Below are 22,882 nucleotides of genomic sequence, written 5' to 3'. Positions count from 1 at the left end.
AAAGAAAGATAGCTCAGTCGGTTAGAGCTCGGTGCTGATAAACGCCAAGGTTGCAGGTTCGATTCCCCGTAAGGGACAGAACTCTGCATATTCCTGCCTCCATTGGGAAAGGACTTATTGGGAATAAAAAACACAGCAAACGTGCAAATCTGGGTGGCTATTGGGGGTGTATATATCTGGGACACGGGTGGTGCTGTGGGTTGAACCACGGAGCCTAGGACTTGCCGGTCGGCGGTTCGAATCCCCGCAATGACGGGGTGAGCTCCTGTTGCTCGGTCCCTGCTCCTGCCAACCTAGCAGTTCGAAAGCACATCAAAGTGCAAGTAGATAAACAGGTACCACTCTGGCGGGAAGGTAAACAGCGTTTCTGTGCGTTGCTCTGGTTCGCCAGAAGCGGCTCAGTCCTGCTGGCCACATGACCCAGAAGCTGTACGCCGGCTCCCTCGGCCAGTAAAGCGAGATGAGCGCCGCAACCCCAGAGTCGGCCACGACTGGACCTAGTGGTCAGGGGTCCCTTTACCTTATATCTGGGCGTACATTAGGGCCAGTGGGACTGTCCCAACTGGGCACCAGACAACACCACTGGTTGGTTGGGAATGTAATGGGGTTTCTTTACAGAGGGGCCCCCAAGTCTTTGCCTGACCACAAATTCCCCCCAAAATCCCAAGTGGGTTTGAAGATGCCCAGGTAGTCCAGGTATGCTGATCTAAGTTGTATGGGATCGACGACAAAATCCAGTGCCCCAAAGCATCCCTTCCTCTCTGGGTGCCCCATTTCTCCAATACAGGGCCAGCAGGAGATCCACCTTTCATTTTATGGTCTTTCCCCGCAATCCCCACTCCTTGCAAAGGTGAGGTTGCAATTCTGCGTCCAGGGCAGCTGTCTACCAGCTCCATCTGGTATGCAGGATGAGATCCTATCTACCTGCAGACTGTCTGGCCAGAGTGGTGCATGCTCTGGTTATCTCCCGCTTGGACTACTGCCATGCGCTCTATGTGGGGCTACCTTTGAAGGTGACCCGGAAACTACAACTAATCCAGAATGCGGCAGCCAGACTGAGGACTGGGAGTGGCTGCCGAGACCACATAACACCGGTCCTGAAAGACCTACATTGGCTCCCGGGATGTTTCCGAGCACAATTCAAAGTGTAGGTGTTGACCTTTAAAGCCCTAAACGGCCTCGGTCCAGTATACCTGAAGGAGCGTCTCCACCCCCATCGTCCAGCCCGGACACCGAGGTCCAGCTCCGAGGGCCTTCTGGCAGTTCCCTCCCTGCGAGAAGCGAGGTTACAGGGAACCAGGCAGAGGGCCTTCTCGGTGGTGGCGCCCTCCCTGTGGAACGCCCTCCCATCAGATGTCAAGGAAAAAAACAATCTGACTTATAGACATCTGAAGGCAGCCCTGTTGAGGGAAGTTTTAAATGTTGTGTTTTAATATTACATTGGCCTCTTTTTTTCAACAATGAGGACTGGAATCTTACATGATCTTTAGGAGAAGGACAGTGGCTCCAGTGCATTGGAGACTGGGGGTCCCAGATTCAGTTCCCTGAGGCGGCCCTGCAAGCCAGAATACGCAATATTGTGCTATATGGACCAAGGACCCGATTCTCGGCACCCTGAGTCCTTTGTCTGAGGCAGCCCTCTTCCGGCCGAGCTGCCGGTTCTGAGTTCGAATCCCCCCCAAACCAGGAATTCAAACACCTACTGTGTGGTTTTGGCTTCGATCTGGCCACAATCCTGCACCCTGTTTACTAGGGAGTGAGTTCCCCTGAACGCACAGGTCATTTCTCAGTCATCCTGCCTGGGATTGGCTCTCTTTTAACCCGTTCCTCTGAGCTTCTTCTTCCGTACGCGGGGAAAGCAAACCTTTCTCGGTTTTTGCTAAAAAGCCTGCCAGCAAAATACTCTCGCTCCTTCCTCTCTGTCAGCCCCAGACTGTGCAGGGGTAACGAAAACTATATTCCACACTGAGCATGCTCCAGCAGAGACGATTTCCCTCTTAAGTAGAACACCCACCTGCAGGAGCAGTCTATCTTTATATACCACCTGGTGGCAAGAGAGGGAAAACAACCAGTAAGGGGGACTTTTTCCCTCTGTGGGCTGCTCATGGTTTGAAACTGGATAATGTTGGGAGCCGCCCAGAGTGGGCGGGGTATAATTAATTAATTAATTAATTATAATAATAATTTATTAGTTCCCCGCCCATCTGGCTGGGTTTCCCCAGCCACTCTGGGCAGCTTCCACAGAGACCAAAAATACACTAAAATGTCACACACTAAAAACTTCCCTGAACAGGGCTGCCTTAAGATGTCTTCTGAATGTCAGGTAGTTGTTTATCTCTTTGACATCTGGTGGGAGGGCGTTCCACAGGGAGGGAGCCACCACCGAGAAGGCCCTCTGCCTGGTTCCCTGCAGCTTTGCTTCTCGCAGTGAGGGAACTGCCAGAAGGCCCTCGGCGCTGGATCTCAGCATCCGGGCAGAACGATGGGGGTGGAGACGCTCCTTCAGGTCTACTGGGCCGAGGCCTTTTAGGGCTTCAAAGGTTGGTGCCAACACTTTGAATTGTGCTCGGAAATGTCCTGGGAGCCAGTGTAGGTCTTTCAAGACCGGTATTATGTGGTCTTGGCAGCCATTCCCAGTCACCAGTCTAGCTGCCACATTCTGGATTAGTTGTAGTTTCCGGGTCACCTTCAAAGGTAGCCCCACGTAGAGCGCATGGCAGTAGTCCAAGCGGGAGATAACTAGAGCATGCACCACTCTGGTGAGACAGTCTGTGGGCAGGGAGTGTCTCATCCTGCGTACCAGATGGAGCTGGTAGACATCTGTCCTGGACACAGAATAGACCTGCGCCTCCATGGACAGCTGTGAGTCCAGAATGACTCCCAGGCTGTGCGCCTGGTCCTTCAGGGGCACAGTTACCCCATTCAGGACCAGGGGGTCCCTACACCAGCCCGCCCCCTGTCCCCCCAAAACAGTACTTCTGTCCCACAACCTTGGCAACATCAGCACCACGCGCTAACCAAAGCGAGTGGAATTGGCATGCTTCGGTTCTGCGATTTGGTGGGTGCTGTTGGCGCCACTGAAGGGAGCAATAAAACTGCAGAATTTGGGGTGGAGGTCTGCCACCTGTCCCAAAATGCGAGCTTGTAAGACCCCTACCCAAATGCCCAATTTAATCTCCATGAAGTCTGCCTCGCTGATCTGGCCTCCCCCAGGCTTGAGAAAAGATACACTTTACATGCCCAGAGGCGCTCTTGTCCTATTAAAATATTTTAACTGAAGTGTGTGGGGGGGGTTTATGCATGGAGAGAAAAAATTCTAGGATTGGAGCCCTGATTCAGCCCCCCCCTTCTGCAACCCCCCCACACGGACAGGAGGAGAAATTAGCTCACCTTGCAAGGTGCATTCGCTCAGTATGGGGTTAATAATGCCGGCCTACATGGGTGGCACTGTGGGTTAAACCACAGAGCCTAGGACTTGCCGATCAGAAGGTCGGCGGCTCGAATCCCCGCAACGGGGTGAGCTCCCGTTGCTCAGTCCCTGCTCCTGCCAACCTAGCAGTTCGAAAGTACGTCCAAAGCGCAAGTAGATAAATAGGTACCACTCTGGCGGGAAGGTAAACGGCGTTTCCGTGTGCTGCTCTGGTTCGCCAGAAGCGGCTTAGTCATGCTGGCCACATGACCCGGAAGCTGGACGCCAGCTCCCTCGGCCAGTAAAGCGAGATGAGCGCCGCAACCCCAGAGTCGGCCACGACTGGACCTAATGGTCAGGGGTCCCTTTACCTTTTTTACTCTTGAGTAAGGCTTAACCAGTTGCAACCCATCGGTTCCCAGTTCCCAGTTTGCTTCCCAACAGGTGACCAGGGTTTGGTTCGTCGCAGAAAAACAGGATCGAGAGTGAAATTGCAGAAACAACATTCCTATGGTTTTGCTCGAAGGATGTTCCCTCAAAACCGGCCACCGGTGAGTTTATCCCTGATTTAAAGGTCCCGTGGAAAATGTCTGTTTCCTAATTCTTTGGAAAGGGAGGAGGCCGCCAAACCGTCTTAAACATAGTCCGTTTTGAACTGATTTTCGCCTTTCAAAATGCTAACGACCAACAAATTTCACATGCTGCCAACTTGCACAGTTACCGTATTTTTCACTCTATAAGACGCACCAGACCACAAGACGCACCTAGTTTTTGGAGGAGGAAAACAAGAGAAAAAATCTTCTGAATCTCAGAAGCCAGAACAGCAAGAGGGATCGCTGCGCAGCGAAAGCAGCAATCCCTCTTGCTGTTCTGGCTTCTGGGATAGCTGCGCAGCCTGCATTCGCTCCATAAGATGCACACACATTTCCCCTTACTTTTTAGGAGGGGAAAAGTGAGTCTTATAGAGCAAAAAATACGGTAACTTTTTTTTTGTGTGTGTGTGGTGAGGAGAGGTTTTGTAAAGGCCTTTTTTTGGACAGTACTCTGCCCTCCTCAAACCAGGGATATTCCTTTCTTTTTTTGTAATAAAACAACAGAGTGAAAAGAGATCTAGCTATATATTTCTGCCCCCCCCAAAAAAAGATAAAAATAAACAAGTGTCGGTCACTGGTTCTGTGTTTTATGATTTTTTAATTTTTTTATTGTTTATATTGATATCAATATCCATGTTGTTACATATATATAAATATATAAAGGAGTTGTTGGTTTAGAAATACTTTGATCTATAAACAAAACAGCTTCAATCTGCAAACAGCATGTTTCCTTAATTGTTTTGCAATAAAACCTCAGAATGGTTTATATTAATCAAGGGATCAGCCGTCTCCCTGTAAGTAAAGAGGGGCCGTCTTCCCAGGGGAGTTAAATCTGGCGGGGGCCGCACCCCAAAGTTTCTGCCCCCTCCCATTCTCTCATTCCCTGCCTAGCAGGCTGAAGCAGCCAGGCCGTAGCTCATCAGGTATAGCTAGGTCGCAGGTCGCTGTGATTTTTAGCTCTAGGTGATCAGGCAACAAGGGACGCGGGTGGCGCTGTGGGTTAAACCACAGAGCCTAGGGCTTGCCAATCAGAAGGTCGGCGGTTCAAATCCCCGCAATGACAGGGTGAGCTCCCGTTGCTCGGTCCCTGCTCCTGCCCACTTAGCAGTTCGAAAGCACGTCAAAGTGCAAGTAGATAAATAGGTACCGCTCCGGCGGGAAGGTAAACGGCGTTTCCGTGCGCTGCTCTGGTTCGCCAGAAGCGGCTTAGTCCTGCTGGCCACATGACCCGGAAGCTGTACGCCAGCTCCCTCGGCCAGTAAAGCGAGATGAGCGCCGCAACCCCAGAGTCGGCCACGACTGGACCTAATGGTCCGGGGTCCCTTTACCTTATACCATTCAAGTGATCCATCATTGCATCCATCAAAACTTATTTACACTGTTGAATTTATCTTAAGGCTGCCGGCGTTTTCAGCTGTACAAAATTATTCCCCCCCCATACATTCAATATTTCCAATCTTCTCTAAACGTATGTTCTTCTTGTTCTCTTATTCTATATGTTAAGTCTGCGAGTTGTGCATATTCCGTCAACTGAAGTTGCCATTCTCCTTTCGCTCGTTTTACATTTTTTTGGCTAACGAAACACGGGGGCGCAGTAGCGGCATACATAAATCACCTTTTTTGACAACCTGGGAATCAGGGTGCGCCAATCTCTCTCTGAGGTTGGGTGACCGCTTGTTGTGGTGGGGTTGGTCTGGATGTCCTCTGGGGGGCCCTCCGGCTCCGCTGCACTGTGAACACTCCGAAGACCCGGCGAGCTCCTGTTTCCTTCCGGTCCGACGTCGGTGGTGATTGGCCTTTTCACTACCTGTCTCTCTCAGGGTCACCTGCAGGCAGCGCCCGTGGTCACGGCCGCTGCGACCAGCGTCGTCTCGACGGCCCCCCAATCCTTGAAGCTGACTTACCCGGAGATTTTGGACCGGATCAAGGAGGAATTCCAGTTCTTGCAAAACCAGTACCACAGGTAAAAAGGCCAGGTTCTTTTTTGGGGTGGGTGGGGTTCATAATCAGTGGGACGTGGGTGACGCTGTGGGTTAAACCACAGAGCCTAGGGCTTGCTGATCAGAAGGTTGGCGGTTCGAATCCCCGCAACGGGGTGAGCTCCCGTTGCTCGGTCCCTGCTCCTGCCAACCTAGCAGTTCGAAAGCACGTCAAAGTGCAAGTAGATAAATAGGTACCACTCCAGCGGGAAGGTAAACGGCGTTTCCGTGTGCTGCCCTGGTTCGCCAGAAGCGGCTTTGTCCTGCTGGCCGCATGACCCGGAAGCTGTACGCCGTCTCCCTCAGCCAGTAAAGCGAGATGAGCGCCGCAACCCCAGAGTCAGTCACGACTGGACCTAATGGTCAGGGGTCCCTTTACCTTTACTGGGGTTCATAATGACCTGTCTTATGTATTTCTAATAATATAACCCAGGAGTCGGCAAGGGGTCGGATCCTCCGTGGGCCGGACTGGTGCCGCCCGACGCCAGAAATTGCGTCTGCGCATGCCCAGACGCTGAAAATTACACCTGCACAGAAGCGATTTCCAGCACCGCGTACATGCGCAGACGCGATTTCCGGTGCCGTGGACATGCGCAGAAACGGCTTCCGGCACTGCGGACATGTGCAGATGCGATTTCCAGCGTCTGGGCATGCGCAGAAGCGATTTCCGGCGCCTGGGCATGCGCAGAAGCGATTTCGGACGCTACAGACACGCGCAGAAGCGATTTCCGGCATCTGGGCATGCGCAGAAGCGATTTCCGGTGCCATGGACATGCGCAGACATGATTTCTGACATCTGGGCATGCGCAGAAGCGATTTCTGGAGCCGCAGAAGAGAGTCCCCGCGCCACGCTGCGCTGGTTTAGCACAGCGCATGGGGACTCGCTGAGCGGGGGGCTCAGTTGGGGGGAGGTTCGTGGGCCAGTTAAACAGCCTCTGTGGCCGCTTCCAGCCCATGGGCCTTAGGTTGCTGACCTCTGGTATAACCAGATCGGTAATTTTTGATACGATTTTTGATCTTCCCATGTCCGTTCCCTTCTCTTTGCAGCTTGAAACTGGAATGTGAGAAACTCGCCACGGAAAAAACAGAAATCCAGAGGCATTATGTCATGGTAAGCGCTCTACAGGGGCAAATGTGGGGTTTCGGGGGCGGGGTGGGGAAGGCTTGGATGGTGATGTAAAGAGGGTCCACCTAAGCCGTGACATGGGTGGCGCTGTGGGTTAAACCACAGAGCCTAGGACTTGCCGATCAGAACGTCGGCGGTTCGAATCCCCGTGACGGGGTGAGCTCCCGTTGCTCGGTCCCTGCTCCTGCCAACCTAGCAGTTCGAAAACACGTCAAAGTGCAAGTAGATAAATAGGTACCACTCCAGCGGGAAGGTAAACAGCATTTCCGTGCACTGCTCTGGTTCGCCAGAAGCGGCTTAGTCCTGCTGGCCACATGATCCGGAAGCTGTATGCCGGCTCCCTCGGCCAGTAAAGCAAGATGAGCGCCGCAACCCCAGAGTCGGCCACGACTGGACCTAATGGTCAGGGGTCCCTTTACCTTTACCTTTACCTTTAAGCCGTGACTTACCACACTCTTATATGCACAGGATCTGTTCTCTTGCTTCAGAAAAATAAAATAAAAATCTTTGTTTTGCAGTACTACGAAATGTCCTACGGTTTGAACATCGAAATGCACAAACAGGTACATTTATTTATATATGTGTTTATTTATAGATGTGTTTGTGTATGTATGTGTTTGGCTCTGATCTGACAAGGCCCCTCCATGTGTTGTTGTTGTTTAGTCGTTTAGTCGTGTCCACCTCTTCGTGACCCCCTGGACCAGAGCATGCCAGGCACTCCTGTCTTCCACTGCCTCCCGCAGTTTGGTCAAACTCATGTTGGCTGCTTTGAGAACACTGTCCCACCATCTTGTCCTCTGTCGTCCCCTTCTCCTTGTGCCCTCAATCTTTCCCAACATCAGGGTCTTTTCCAGGGAGACTTCTCTTCTCCTGAGGTGGCCAAAGTCTTGGAGCCTCAGCTTCAGGATCTGTCCTTCCAGTGAGCACTCAGGGCTGATTTCCTTAGGAATGGAGAGGTTTGATCTTCTTGCAGTCCATGGGACTCTCAAGAGTCTCCTCCAGCACCGGAATTCAAAAGCATCCATTCTTCGGCGATCAGCCTCCGTGTGTAGGGGGAAGCAAAATCACGCAGGGTCTCTGCCCCCAAGATCCTCCAATCTAGACAGCAAGCGAGCCTTGCTGAAAATAGCAATTTCTGGCGTCTGCTTCCGAGCCTCACAACCTTGAGGACACTTGAAGGGGGATGTACAAATGTAACGAACAATGGCAATCGATCAATATTCAAGGAAAGGCTGTGGGGCCTGCTCTGTTTCCTAGGGCTGCCGTACGCCCCGTGTTTTCCCGGGAATTGGATAGCATAATGGCGCCCGGCCATATTTTATCTCTCATTTTCCAAACAAATTTACGCATCCGGTTAAAGTTACCAAATAAGAATATCAAACCCCTTCTCCTTGCCTCTCCGTAGTTGCTTATGCCCGATATCGCCGCATATCCGATTTAAATCTATTTATTATTTGTCCTTTTCCGCTCAGTTCAAATTATTAGTTGGCTGCTTGTTTTAAATCCACCCCTGCTGGCGTTTTAAAGCTGTTTACAGTTTTCTCGGGCCTGCCAACCGTAGAAGCGTGGCGTGTGTTGTGCGAGAGAGCAGGGCCTTTTCGGTGGCTGCCCCCAGATTGCAGCATCGCTTCCTGAGAGAGGATAAGACTGGCGACCTCTTTGCTGTGCTTTCTATGGCCTCGAACAGCTACAAAGCAAGCTTGGGCAAATTCTGGGAGGAGGAGGCTACAAACAATGCCTGCGTTCTCTCTCCACCGTTCAGAGGCAGCAATTGCCTCTCAATGCTCCTCTTCCGACCTTTCCCAGAGGCATTAATGTGTTGCATTTGTGGCCCACCTACAAGGAGCCCCAGGTGATATCCACACCTCTCCCCCCCTTGCAATTTCATCCAAAAACAGCCCTGCCAGGTAGTCAGCCTGAGAGAGAGTCAGCCATTGGCCCCGTACGGCTACTCACAACATAGCTGTCAACTTACAGATTTGAAAATAAGGGACCAGCAGCCTCGAAAATAAGGGATCAGCAGCCAAAATAAGGAATTTTCCAAGCACAGGTATGTTCGACTTCTAAGCCCCTCCGAGCCAAAGGCAGAAAGCCCAGCCAGCAGCCAAACGAAGCCTCAAGCGGAGGTTCCCACAGCGCAGCAACCCGGCAAAGGGGATGCAGCAAGGAAAACCACCATCACCTCTCCGCTGGGAAGCGCTGAGCAAAGGCGAGTCCCCAGGCAACGCGGCTGATTTGATCGGCACAAGGCATGCAAGCTCCACCCCCCAGTCATCCTTAGACTCCTTATTGAGTGAGCAACGCAGCCAAGCAACAGAGTTGGAGCCTCCCTCCTCCCTGGCCGGCAGGGAGGGAGGGAGAGGAGCTGCTTCCTTTGAAACCCGGGAAATTTAAGGGACATCATCAATAAGGGACAGCAGCGGGACACGGCGCTGGGATAAGGGACTTTCCCGCCAAATAAGGGACGGTTGACCGCTATGCTCACAAGGGACCGAGCCATAGCTGTCAACTTTCCCCTTTTCTTGTGAGTAATCCTATTGGGAATAAGGGAATTTCCCTTTAAAAAAGGGAAAGTTGACAGCTATGGGGGACCGAGCGGGTTAGGATTCGAACCCTGCTCCCCGTCCCCCCGATGCTCTCAAACAGGGGTCAGCAAATTTTTCAGCAGGGGGCCGGTCCACTGTCCCTCAGACCTTGGGGTGGGGGCAGACCATATTTTGGAAAGGGAAAAAATTGAACGAGTTCCTATGCCCCGCAAATAACCCAGAGATGCATTTTAAATAAAAGAGCACATTCTACTTGTGTGAAAACACCAGGCAGGCCCCGCAAATAACCCAGAGATGCATTTTAAATAAAACCACACATTTTAATATTTTAATGTTTCAATATTTTAATGTTGTATTTCAATTTTGTTTTTAAGTTGTATTCATTCAACTTGTTTTTATTACTGCTTGTGAGCCCGGCCCTGAGGCCGGGGAGGGCGGGGTATAAATAAAAATTATTATTATTATTATTATTATTACTCATGTGAAAACACCAGGCAGGCCCCACAAGTAACCCAGAGATGCATTTTAAATCAGAGGACACATTCTACTCGTGTAAAAACACGCTGATTCCCGGACCGTCTGGGGGCCGGATTGAGAAGGCGATTGGGCCGGATTTGGCCCCCGGGGCCTTAGTTTGCCTACCTGTGCTCTTAAACCACCTGGCACCTGGTGCCTGCCCAGAAGAGGGTGTGTGTGTGTGTGTGTGTGTGTGTGTGTGTAGGAAGACCCCGTCCGTCCGATCTGGGCAGAAGCCTATGCATGGCTCAGGACCATCTGGCAGAACCTCCATCTGGTCTTTTTTCCAACTCGTCGTCCTCCCCACACGCTTCGTCCTTTTAATTTCGCTCCCGCTTGGAATTCTCCTACTGCCAGCTCTCTCCACAACCACTGCCCCCCCCCTTGTTCATTTCCTCTGGCAAGATTTACAGCTGACTTCAGGTGCCGCTGGCCGGCTGCCAACAGCCTGTATGCGCTCCTTGGGGGGGGGGGTTCCCCCTCCTTCTCGCTCTCCCCCCAAACCCTCACCTTTTAACAAGGGCTCGTAACTCTAGGCTCTTGACAGCCCCTGCGTGACAAATAGGAGCTGGGCTTTTGCGGGGATGGCCGCTTTAGGAGTTATCGCCTTGGCCGTGCCGACGGATCCTTCTTGCTCACCTCCAACCCACAAACTTCTTTTTTCCCCATTTTTTTTAATTAATTTTCCCAAAAAAATTAAAAACAAACATACATACATCCTAAGGTAAAGGTAAAGGGACCCCTGACCATTAGGTCCAGTTGTGGCCGACTCTGGGGTTGCGGCGCTCATCTCGCTTTACTGGCCGAGGGAGCCGGCGTACAGCTTCCGGGTCATGTGGCCAGCAGGACTAAGCCGCTTCTGGCGAACCAGAGCAGCGCACGGAAACGCCGTTTACCTTCCTGCCGGAGCGGTACCTATTTATCTACTTTCCCTGGTGTGCTTTCGAACTGCTAGGTGGGCAGGAGCTGGGACCGAGCAACGGGAGCTCACCCCGTCATTGTGGGGATTGAAACCGCCGACCTTCTGATCAGCAAGTCCTAGGCTCTGTGGTTTAACCCACAGCGCCACCCGCGTCCCTACAGATTAATTTTACCTGTAGCCTAAGTATTATTATTATTATTTTGGAGAGGGGGCATGCAACGAAATGCTTTGCTGTGGTTTTGCAAAGAAGCCAAACTCTGGTTAATCGCTCTTGCCTTTTGGGCGAAGGCGGGAGAGCGATTTCTGCGTGCAGAAGCAGGCTGTCGATAAATATATATATATATTTTCCCCGCAGGAAAGGGGAGAGGTCTCTGGGAGAGGAAGCTGTGGGGGCTGCGGAGAACCAGGGGTGGGGCGGGGGGAAAGCCTGCCGAGTCGGCCCTGATCGTTTTTCATACCCCAAGCGTTAAAGTGCCACTAAATTGAACATTAACGAGCGCGAGTGAATTGGAGGCTGGCTCTTTCCCCCAGGAGCCAACCCTGCCCATCGGTGCATTAAGGAGGGAGAATCCATTACTGCCAGCCCCGGGAGAGAATTAAATCTTTCCCAGAAAGTACCTGCTGGCGGTGCCTCGATTCCTCTATTTCTGCCTCGGTTTCCCCCCGCGTGCCCCTCTCCCTGTGTTTGGCGGATGTGCGATCGAGCATCTGGTCTCTCTGCCGCGAGGTTTTCGTTTCCCGCGAAGCGGCGTAGAAACGGGAGACTTCTAAGCACCCATGGGTTGCATTTATAGGAATGTGCAGCCAGACTGCAGCAGAGACATCACCTTGCCGACAAAGGTCCGTATAGTTAAAGCTATGGTTTTCCCAGTAGTGATGTATGGAAGTGAGAGCTGGACCATCAAGAAGGCTGATCGCCGAAGAATTGATGCTTTTGAATTCTGGTGCTGGAGGAGACTCTTGAGAGTCCCATGGACTGCAAGAAGATCAAACCTCTCCATTCTGAAGGAAATCAGCCCTGAGTGCTCACTGGAAGGACAGATCCTGAAGCTGAGGCTCCAAGACTTTGGCCACCTCATGAGAAGAGAAGACTCCCTGGAAAAGACCCTGATGTTGGGAAAGATGGAGGGCACAAGGAGAAGGGGACGACGGAGGACGAGATGGTGGGACAGTGTTCTCGAAGCTACCAGCATGAGTCTGACCAAACTGCGGGAGGCAGTGGAAGACAGGAGTGCCTGGCGTGCTCTGGTCCAGGGGGTCACGAAGAGGCGGACACGACTAAACAACAACAACAATGCAGCTGGACTAGGGTGTCTGTGGCCTGGTGGGGAGGAATCACGAGGGCCAGTTGAAAGCGTTGGGGGGCCGGCCACACGAGGCTCCTCGTCCCTACTCTGAATGAAGGTGCCGCTGCGACAAGTGGGAAGGTAGTGGCGCCTAGTGGTTGTGTGAGGAAAACGGGGAGAAGCGAGGCCGGTTGCTCTTTTATTTATCTAAGTGTATACTTCACAAACGGGACGCGGGTGGCACAGTGGGTTAAACCACAGAGCCTAGGGCTTGCCAATCAGAAGGTGGGCGGTTCAAATCCCCGCGATGGGGTGAGCTCCCGTTGCTCGGTCCCTGCTCCTGCCAACCTAGCAGTTCGAAAGCACGTCAAAGTGCAAGTAGATAAATAGGTACCACTCCGGCGGGAAGGTAAATGGCGTTTCCGTGCGCTGGTTCGCCAGAAGCGGCTTAGTCCTGCTGGCCACATGACCCGGAAGCTGTCTTCAAACAAACGCCAGCTCCCTTGGCCTGTAGAGCGAGATGAGCGCCGCAACCGCAGAGTCGTCCACGACTGGACTTAACGGTCAGGGATCCCTTTACCTTTACCTTTACCTTTTATACTCCACAAAGAAGACAATGGAGAAAACAATAAAATTATCCACTAAAGAAAATTACCTACGATAATTTAAGTTTTATAAAAAAGGGAACAATTGATTAAAACTGAGCCTCTGGGGAGGCTTGTCTCAGGAAGAATGTTTTTAGCAGGGACCACAAAAGAGAATGGTGCCTGCTTGTCGTCAAGTGGCAGGGAGTTCCAAAGGCACTTGCAAATTCTTGCAAATTCAGAGCAGGTGTTAACCTGCCACGGATCGAAGTGGCCAAATGGGAATTGAGGGAGGGGAGAAGGTCTCAACTGATCCCAAGCCGTTAAGGGGATTTATATGGCCCCCGATTTAACTGTTTGCCACCACCTGCCCAGCTGTGTTTTCTGTCTAAGCCTGCCATCTTCCTTTTCCTCTCTTGTCTCTCCTCCTTGCCTTTGCAGACGGAGATTGCCAAGCGACTCAACGTCATCTGTGCTCAGCTCATCCCATTTTTGTCCCAGGAGGTGAGTGTCTCGTCTTCACACATGCTCTTCTAAATATGCCAGCCATGCCCTTTCGCCATTGACTCCATTCCTTCTCCTTCCTGGTTTTCCATCCTCCTTCAACAGATGCAAGGGGACTGCTAGCCAGAACATTCATTAGTCTTGCTATTGTTACAAGCGAAGCCTTCAAACTGAACTTTGCAGTGCGGGGTACTTGGCTCGGGATGCCAGCCATGCCCTTTCGCAATCGACTCCATTCCCTCTTCCCAATTTTCCTTCCTCTACAGCAGATGCTCAGCATGCTGTAGATGTGAGGGCCTGATACTATTAGTGGCAGGATGTGTAGACGGTTGCAAGTGAGACACTCAACCGAAGTTTACAGCAGTGGGGTACTTTGGCTCTGGATGCCCGCCGGCCATGCCCTTCTAGAAGGCACTCCATTCCATCCCCCTCAGCACCAACACTTTGAATTGTGCTCGGAAACGTCCTGGGAGCCAATGAAGGACCGGTGTTATGCGGTCTCGGCGGCCGCTCCCAGTCCCCAGTCTAGCTGCCGCATTCTGGATTAATTGCAGTTTCTGGGTCACCTTCAAAGGTAGCCCCACATAGAGCGCATGGCAGTAGTCCAAGCGGGAGATAACCAGAGCATGCACCACTCTGGTGAGACAGTCTGCGGGCAGGGAGGGTCTTCAGATGTCTTCTAAAAGTCAGGTAGCTGTTTACTTCTTTGGCATCTGGTGGAAGGGCGTTCCTCAGGGAGGGTGCCACCACCAAGAAGGCCCTCTGCCTGGTTCCCTGCAACCTTGCTTCTCGCAGGGAGGGAACCGCCAGAAGACCCTCGGGAGATGGACCCCGGTGTCTGGGCAGAAGGATGGGGGTGGAGACGCCCCTTCAGGTCTACTGGGCTGTTTAGGGCTTTCAAGGTCTGCGCCAACACTTTGAATTGTGCTCGGAAACATCCTGGGAGCCACTGCAGATCTCTCAGGACCGGCGTTACGTGTTCCTGGCAGCTGCTCCCAGTCCCCAGTCTAGCTGCCACATTCTGGATTAGTTGTAGTTTCTGGGTCACCTTCAAAGGTAGCCCCACGTAGAGCGCATTGCAGTAGTCCAAGCAGGAGATAACCAGAGCATGCACCACTCTGGCCAGACAGTGCGCAGGCAGGGAGGATCTCATCCTGCGTCCCAGATGGAGCTGCCCTGGACGCAGAACTGACCTGCGCCTCCATGGACAGCTGTGGGTCCAAAATGACTCCCAGGCTGCGCACCTGGTCCTTCGGGGGCACAGTTAACACATTCAGGACCAGGGAGTGTCCCACACCTGCCCGCCAGCCTTTGATGGCCCCCCGAGCTTCTGTTTTTATTTTCTGATGCACTCGTTAAATTATCCTTCCCTCCCTTTTTTCCTCCAGCATCAACAACAAGTGGTGCAAGCGGTCGAACGAGCCAAGCAGGTGACTATGGAAGAAGTGAATGTTTCAATCGGGGTATGTGGACCCCCACTTCCCTCCCACACTCTTGGGGGAGCCCAAAGCCTTCCTCTCCTCCCCACCCCACCCCACCCCATACCCTTTAACTATGGGGTTGCGTGGCTTTGAGCTTCTGGGTGTTGCTGAACTAGAACTCCCATCCGTGTCCCTCGAAATGGGGAAAAAACGGTTCACGAAAAGAACGCTTCCTCTGCAGCGTTGGGGAGCTTTTTAGTTTATAATAATAATAATAATTTATTATTTGTACCCCGCCCATCTGGCCGGGTTTCCCCAGCCACTCTGGGCGGCTTCCACAGAGACCAAAAATACACTAAAATGTCACACATTAAAAACTTCCCTGAGCAGGGCTGCCTTAAGATGTCTTCTGAATGTCAGGTAGTTGTTTATCGCTTTGACATCCGGTGGGAGGGTGTTCCACAGGGAGGGAGCCACCACCGAGAAGGCCCTCTGCCTGGTTCCCTCTAGCTTTGCTTCTCGCAATGAGGGAACCGCCAGAAGGCCCTCGGAGCTGGACCTCAGTGTCCGGGCAGAACGATGGGGGTGGAGACGCTCCTTCAGGTATACTGGGCTGAGGCCGTTTAGGGCTTTAAAGGTCAACACCAATTGTGCTCCGAAACGTACTGGGAGCCAATGCAGGTCTTTCAGGACCTGTGTTATGTGGTCTCGGCGGCCACCCCAGTCCCCAATCTAGCTGCCGCATTTTGGATTAGTTGTAGTTTCCAGGTGACTTTCAAAGGTAGCCCCACAGAGAGCGCATTGCAGTAGTTTATAAAAATTATGCATGGGGGATAGAGCAGGGGTTTTCAACCTTTTCAAGTCCACGGCTCCCTCTACCAACTACAGTGGTACTTCGGATTACATACGCTTCAGGTTACATATGCTTCAGGTTACAGACTCCGCTAACCCAGAAATAGTGCTTCAGGTTAAGAACTTTGCTTCAGGATGAGAACAGAAATCGTGCTCCAACGGCGCGGCGGCAGCAGGAGGCCCCATTAGCTAAAGTGGTCTTCAGGTTAAGAACAGTTTCAGGTTAAGAACGGACCTCTGGAACGGATTAAGTACTTAACCCGAGGTACCACTGTATGTCGTGGGACGCGGGTGGCGCTGTGGGTAAAACCTCAGTGCCTAGGACTTGCCGATCGTATGGTCGGCAGTTCGAATCCCCACGGTGGGGTGAGCTCACGTCGTTCGGTCCCAGCTCCTGCCCACCTAGCAGTTCGAAAGCACCCTTAAATGCAAGTAGATAAATAGGGACCGCTTTATAGCGGGAAGGTAAACGGCGTTTCCGTGCACTGCGCTGGTGGTGGCTCGCCAGAGCAGCTTCGTCACGCTGGCCACGTGACCCGGAAGTGTCTCTGGACAGCGCTGGCCCCCGGCCTCTTAAGTGAGATGGGCGCACAACCCTAGAGTCGGACACGACTGGCCCGTACGGACAGGGGTACCTTTACCTTTACCACTGTATGTCATTTCTGCGGCACCCGTGGGGGGCTCAGGAGACCAGTTATGACCGCAGAGATGGCAGCCCCTCACTCCTTTTCGAACACCCTCCCTTGTGGAGCGTTCCCCCAGCCTCCCCTCTTCTCCCCTCTCCTGGGGAGTCCTCTGGGCAGCCGCTGCCGCCCCCCCCCCCAGTCTCTGAGCTGCCACCCCCGCCCCAAAGAGAGGTGCCTCCTCAAACTGCCCCATAGGGGCCTGGGACTTGCCTGCCCGTTCCCAACAGCAAGGGCTGGCGGACTGGGCTCCCTTGCCCGCTTGCTTGCTTAATCCGAGGCCAGCTCAGATCCTGGCGCCCAGCACCCCCTGGCCAGCCCCAGGGGCACCATTCGCACGGGGAGCTTGCAGCCGGGGCTGCTGCAACAAACAGCTGTGCAAGCCTTTGGGAGGCAGAGACGCCAGAGGGCATCAGAGGAAGGAAAGAGGGACAGAGGCCCGTGTTGACCGCATCACCCCTGACCATCATTCTAGGCACCCCACCGAAAACCACTGGCTAGAGAAAATCTAGGACCGAGGGAACTGACCGCTGGGCGATTCAGGGCAGAGAAAATAAAGGCCCTTCTTCCTTTAGCTTAAAAGTTAGACCGTGGGAACTCGATTCGCCACAAGGCAGCGATGGCCGCCAACTTGGGATGGCTTCAAAAAAGGATTAGGCAAATTCGCCAAGCAGGGGGCTTTCGCAGTTGTAGCCGGGAAGGCTTCCAGAAACCATTTTTGGGAGGGGGGCGGGAAAGTGGTCTTCCGTTTGGGTCTTGCGGAAAAGGATGCTGCGCCAGACGGTCTGATCCGAGACGCTGCCCTGGAGTTTTTATGGTTCTTAAGAGGACTGGTGAGATTTGTAGCTTGGGAGGGGGGGAGCTCCTCCCGATCTAAGAAACCTGCCCCCCTTTCTGCTCTCCAGGAGAACGAGTCACCTTGAGGCTAGCCATACAAGTGTTCTCTTAAGCTGGAGCAGACACACGGGGTATCACTGCTATAGAAAGTTTCGCAATGATGTCGACAGGCTCTTTCTATTTATGCACTGAAAGGTTTTTTCCCCAGTCGAAACCCCCCCTTTTTCTTCTCCATCGCGCTGGGCAAATCGATGGCCAGCCTGAGACCCGTGGCCAAATATTTTTCAGGTTGGAATATTTAACACACACACACACCCCCAGCACAAAACACCTCTGCTCGATGCAAGCACAATATCCCTGGGAAACAGTTGTCCAACTTCTGCTTTCAATACCTCCAGCATCGCCTCCTAAGGCAGCTGTCCAACAGGTCTTTATTATCATCCTTCTAATGGGTGGCACTGTGGGTTAAACCACAGAGCCTAGGACTTGCCGATCAGAAGTTCAGTGGTTCGAATCCCCGCGACAGGTGATCTCCTGTTGCTCGGTCCCTGCTCCTGCCAACCTAGCAGTTCAAAAGCACGTCAAAGTGCAAGTAGATAAATAGGTGCCACTCCGGTGGGAAGGTAAATGGTGTTTCTGTGCGCTGCTCTGGTTCGCCAGAAGCGGCTTAGTCCTGCTGGTCACATGACCCGGAAGCTGTATGCCGGCTCCCTCAGCCAATAAAGCGAGATGAGCGCCGCAACCCCAGAGTCGGCCATGACTGGACCTAATGGTCAGGGGTCCCTTTACCTTTACTTAACGGCCTTTCAGATATATTACGGATTATGTCGACACAGTGGTACCTCTGTTGTCGAACACAATCTGTGCCAGAAGACTGTTCGACTTCCGAAACGTTCAACAACCGAGGCGCAAAGGGTGGTCGTCAAAGTCATTGGGGGAAATTGAAAAAAAAAAAACGCAACGGAAACCGTTCGACTTCCGAAAAGTGTTCGAAAACGGAAGCGATTACTTCCGGGTTTCCGGCGTTCGGAAACCAAAACGTTCGGCTTCCGAGACGCTCGGAAACCAAGGTTTTCCACTGTGTAAAGAAATATATAAACACACATACACACACCACCGCTGAACACTTTTTTGTATCGTGTTCTGCTTCGTATACAGTTTTCCAGAGCAAAATTTATTTGTTAACAAGCGTATACTTCTGGATTGTAAAACGAAAACCCAGCCACAACTCCCGAAAAGCAGTCGAAAAACCCTCCGGTGTTTTCATAACGCGACGCTTGATTTGCACGTTAATTCCGCATAGGTGTGCGTGTGTAAATGTGTTTTAACGCGCTCTCTTAAAGCGTGCTTTTTGTGTGTGTGTACAAGATGTGGTTGCTCGAACGAGCGATGCAGAATTTGGGGATGGTGCAAATTTTGAGAGGTGGTTCTGCAATTTCCTAGGCTTCCTAGGCTCGCCTTTAAATGCAAACGGAATCTGATTTCTCCCGGGTTTCTCACTCACGAGAGCTCAGCACGGATTCCACCCTGAATCTTACAGAGAGGGAGGGAGAAAGGGGAGCCCTTTTAAAGGTGTCTTGGCAGGGACGGCAGATTGCTCCATTGCCGCGGTTAATGAGCGGATTAGAAAAGGCTCTAACCGGAGGGACGCGGTAATGATAATGGCTGTGGGTAATTGGATTTAGCGCAAGAGGCTGGGGAGTCCTGAGTGGGACGTCTGGAACGGGGAGGAAAGGGGCACGTGATCGTGCACAGCGTCGGAAAGACTGAAACTGGAGCCGGCGAGCTCTAGGAAAGGATGGCAGGTTTGTGTCTGCCGAGAAGGACTTGGCAGCGGGAGGTTTTCACGCGTTCTGAGTGCCAGCCAGCCGTCCCTGTCCCCAAGTACCGTTTTCAGGGTGCCAGCCAGCCATACCCTTTCCAAAGCACTCCATTTTCAGGGTACCAGCCAGCCATACCCTTTCCCCAAACACCATTTTTAGGATACCAGCCAGCCATGCCCTTTCCAAAGCACTCCATTTTCAGGGTTCCAGCCAGCAGGCCCTTTCCCCAAGTACCATTTTCAGGGTGCCAGCCAGCCGTACCCTTTCCCCAGGAACCATTTTCAGGGTGCCAGCCAGCCGTACCCTTTCCCCAAGCACCATTTCCAGGGTGCCAGCCAGCCACGCCCTTTCCCCAAACACCATTTCCCAGGTGCCAGCCAGCCGTGCCCTTTCCAAAGCACTCCATTTCCCGGGTGCCAGCCAGCCGTACCCTTTCCCCAAACACCATTTTCAGGGTGCCAGCCAGCCGTGCCCTTTCCAAAGCACTCCATTTTCAGGGTTCCAGCCAGCCATGCCCTTTCCCCAGGCACCGTTTCCAGGCCTGGAAAAGTAGCCACTCAAGCCCTTTCCCAATACACTCCATTCCAATCCCCTCCCAACAGATATAAGGCCTCTGATGACCGCATAGTCCTGGTAGCAGAGTCTGTGGGCTGTTTTTATCTTGAGGACTAGACACTTGACTCCATTTTTCTTATTTCTCCTTCTTCTAAATGGAAACAGTTGATAAGGGCTGAGCTCGATTTTACGCTCTGTTATTTATTTGGAGTGTTTGCTCCCCGCTCTCCGGCCAGGAAAACCTCCCAGAGCGGCTTTCGCACAATCGGAACAAGACAGTATCTACCCGCAGACTTATTATTTCAAAAAACAAACAACCCGTGCCTACGACACGCAAGGAAAAAGGAACATGGAGGGTAGAGGAAAACGCTGCTATCACACAGTGCAAAGGCAAAGCACACAGACTGGACAGTGTCCCTCTCTGCTTAATATTCAGAGTGTACCAGAGTCATTCTTAAAATAAAATCGTGGAAAAGAGGGTTTTTTTTTAAATAAAAAAGGGGTTTCTGTTTGAGTGGCTGGGGCAACCCAGGCAGGGCACAAATAATTAATAAAAGTGTTATAATTTTTCTTCAGTGTGTTGAAAGATAGTGAGAGAATGGAAACAGCTCTGAGTGGCGGCTGCAGAAATCCCGAGCGGGGAATTGGTTTGCGGTAACGTGGTTAACCTGTGAGGCAGCTGCTCCTATTGGTTCCTTTTTGTTAAAAAAAAGTGTTTTCTTTCCTTTATAGCAGAACGAACGGGCCATATTTAATTTAAAAGGCTCGAGAAAGCGAAGGCTGACCCAGTTTCTTGAGCACGCATGTTTTTTTCTGATGAGGAGGGAGTTAAGGAGCGAAGGAGATGAGCAAACTCTCCACACCCCCTCCTCCTGGGAGGCAGTGTGGCTTAGTGGTTAGAGCACCGGATTTGACCTGGGAGACCCAGGATTCAAATCCCCACTCAACCATGAAGCTCGTGGCCTCGACATGAGGCCAGGAAACTGCCTCTTGGTGAGCTGGTTGTCAGAAAGGAGATGCTGACAAAACATCAGGAAGAACTTTCTGAAATTAAGAGTTGTTTGACAGTGGAACAGACTCCCACTAGAAGTGGTGAACTCTCCTTCCTTGGAGGTTTCTAAGCAGAGGTTGGACGGCCGTCTCTCATGGATGCTTTCGCTGAGATGCCTTCATTGCAGGGGGTTGGTCTAGATGACCGCTGGGGTCCCTTCCAGCTCCCCGGTCCTGTGCACAGCTGTCAAGCGTCCCTTATTTGGCGGGAAAGTCCCTTATCCCAGCGCCGTGTCCCACTGCTGTCCCTTATTGACAATGTCCCTTAAATTTCCCGGGTTCAAAGGAAGCAGCTCCTCTCCCTCCCTCCCTGCCGGCCAGGGAGGAGGGAGGCTCCAACTGTGTTGCTTGGCTGCGTTGCTCACCCAATAAGGAGTCTAAGAATGACTGGGGGGTGGAGCTTGCATGCCTTGTGCTGATCAAATCGGCCGCGTTGCCTGGGGACTCGCCTTTGCTCAGCGCTTCCCAGCGGAGAGGTGATGGTGGTTTTCCTTGCTGCATCCCCTTTGCCGGGTTGCTGCGCTGTGGGAACCTCCGCTTGAGGCTTCGTTTGGCTGCTGGCTGGGCTTTCTGCCTTTGGCTCGGAGGGGCTCAGAAGTCGAACATACCTGTGCTTTGAACATCCCTTATTTTGGCTGCTGATCACTTATTTTCGAGGCTGCTGGTCCCTTATTTTCAAATCTGTAAGTTGACAGCTATGGTCCTGTGATTCCACATTTGGTTTCCCCCTCCTCTCTTCTATAAACCCCCTTCTGTCTCCTCGCAGCATCAACTCCAAGCTCAGCACCTTTCGCACCACGCGCCTCCTATCCCACTGACCCCTCACCCGTCCGGCATGCAGCCGGCCAGTCTGGCCACCCTGGGCAGTGCGTCCGGCTTGCTGGCGTTGTCTGGAGTGCTGGGCGCCCAAGCCCAGCTCCTCGCCAAGGATGACCGAGGTCTTCTCGACACGGACCACAGAGGTACCAAAGTCTAACCTTTCCTCTCTTTTTTAAAAAATAATTTTTATTAAGTACAAATTAGAAAACATAGTACATATTTACAACAAAAGAAAATACAAAAGAAAAAGAACAAAGATAAAACCAAGGGAAAAAATGAGAGAAAACTTTGTCTCTTTTCATATTTACTTTTATTTGTACCTCTATAAAATGCTATTCACAATAAAGGAGTGAAATGAATGATATCAGAAAAGTGCTGCTTGCTTGGGCATGTTCCGGTTGCCAAGATTAAGATGTGGCTATAAAGATTTAAAAGGACGTGGGTGGCGCTGTGGGTTAAACCGCAGAGCCTAGGACTTGCTGATCAGAAGGTCAGTGGTTCGAATCCCCGTGACATGGTGAGCTCCCGTTGCTCCGTCCCTGCTCCTGCCAACCTAGAAGTTCGAAAGCACGTCAAAGTTCCAGTAGATAAATATGTACCGTTCCAGCAGGAAGGTAAACGGCGTTTCTGTGCGCTGCTCTGGTTTGTCAGAAGCGGCTTAGTCCTGCTGGCCACATGACCCGAAGCTGTACGCCGGCTCCCTTGGCCAATAAAGCGAGATGAGCGCCGCAACCCCAGAGTCATCCACAACTGGACCTAATGGTCAGGGATCCCTTTACCTTTTTATAAAGATTTAAAATTAAGTGCGTTTTCGCTTTGGGTGTGTGTATAACGTCCGATCAACTCTACGGTCTATACAGTGCTGGATTTATGTTTAAGCTAAACAAGCTATAACTTAGGGCCCCAGTCTCTTTGCCCCCCCCCAAATATACTTCTTCTTAATTGTATTTCACTGTTAATATACTTCTTCTTAATTGTATTTCAGTTCAACAGTTACTTTGATAAAATACATATTTTGTTACGTGCAAATGGCTTTAGATACCTATTAGGTCCATCAATTACCATATAGCATAGATTCAACACAAAAACACAGCGGCAATTTGTTGTTGTTGACAAAGGACAGCTGGACATATAAAGGGCCCTATTACCTTCAGTAGCTGAGCGCATCATTGAACCTAAATTCGGCCCTGTTCATATATACATAAAAAAGCAATTCTAGTGTGTGAACTACCGTATTTTTTGCTCTATAAGACTCACTTCCCCCTCCTAAAAAGTAAGGGGAAATGTGTATGCGTCTTATGGAGCGAATGAAGGCTGCGCAGCTATCCCAGAAGCCAGAACAGCAAGAGGGATTGCTGCTTTCACTGCGCAGTGATT

General features: G+C 51.8%; 1 protein-coding gene across 2 annotated transcripts in view; it reads left to right on the top strand.

The window, feature by feature from the left end:
* LOC310753319 (transducin-like enhancer protein 1) overlaps positions 1-22,882 on the top strand; it is a 45,391-nt gene that overhangs the window by 1,221 nt on the left and 21,288 nt on the right. The window contains exons 2-8 of one of the 2 annotated variants that reach the window (XM_083594475.1): positions 3,854-3,960; positions 5,823-5,965; positions 7,029-7,092; positions 7,626-7,670; positions 13,403-13,465; positions 14,854-14,895; positions 21,453-21,648. In XM_083594475.1, the coding sequence (XP_083450601.1) occupies positions 3,937-3,960; positions 5,823-5,965; positions 7,029-7,092; positions 7,626-7,670; positions 13,403-13,465; positions 14,854-14,895; positions 21,453-21,648 (577 nt within the window). In that variant the 5' untranslated portion in view covers positions 3,854-3,936. Of the gene's footprint in view, positions 1-3,853; positions 3,961-5,822; positions 5,966-7,028; positions 7,093-7,625; positions 7,671-13,402; positions 13,466-14,853; positions 14,929-21,452; positions 21,649-22,882 lie in introns of both variants that reach the window. The other variant, XM_083594474.1, reaches the window with a different exon arrangement.

This window comes from Podarcis filfolensis (genome assembly GCF_964270895.1).
Source record: "Podarcis filfolensis genome assembly, chromosome: 18".
Lineage (NCBI taxonomy): Eukaryota > Metazoa > Chordata > Lepidosauria > Squamata > Lacertidae > Podarcis > Podarcis filfolensis.
The sequence above is the reverse complement of the archived record's forward strand: the minus strand, read 5'-3'. Positions and strand labels throughout refer to the sequence as shown.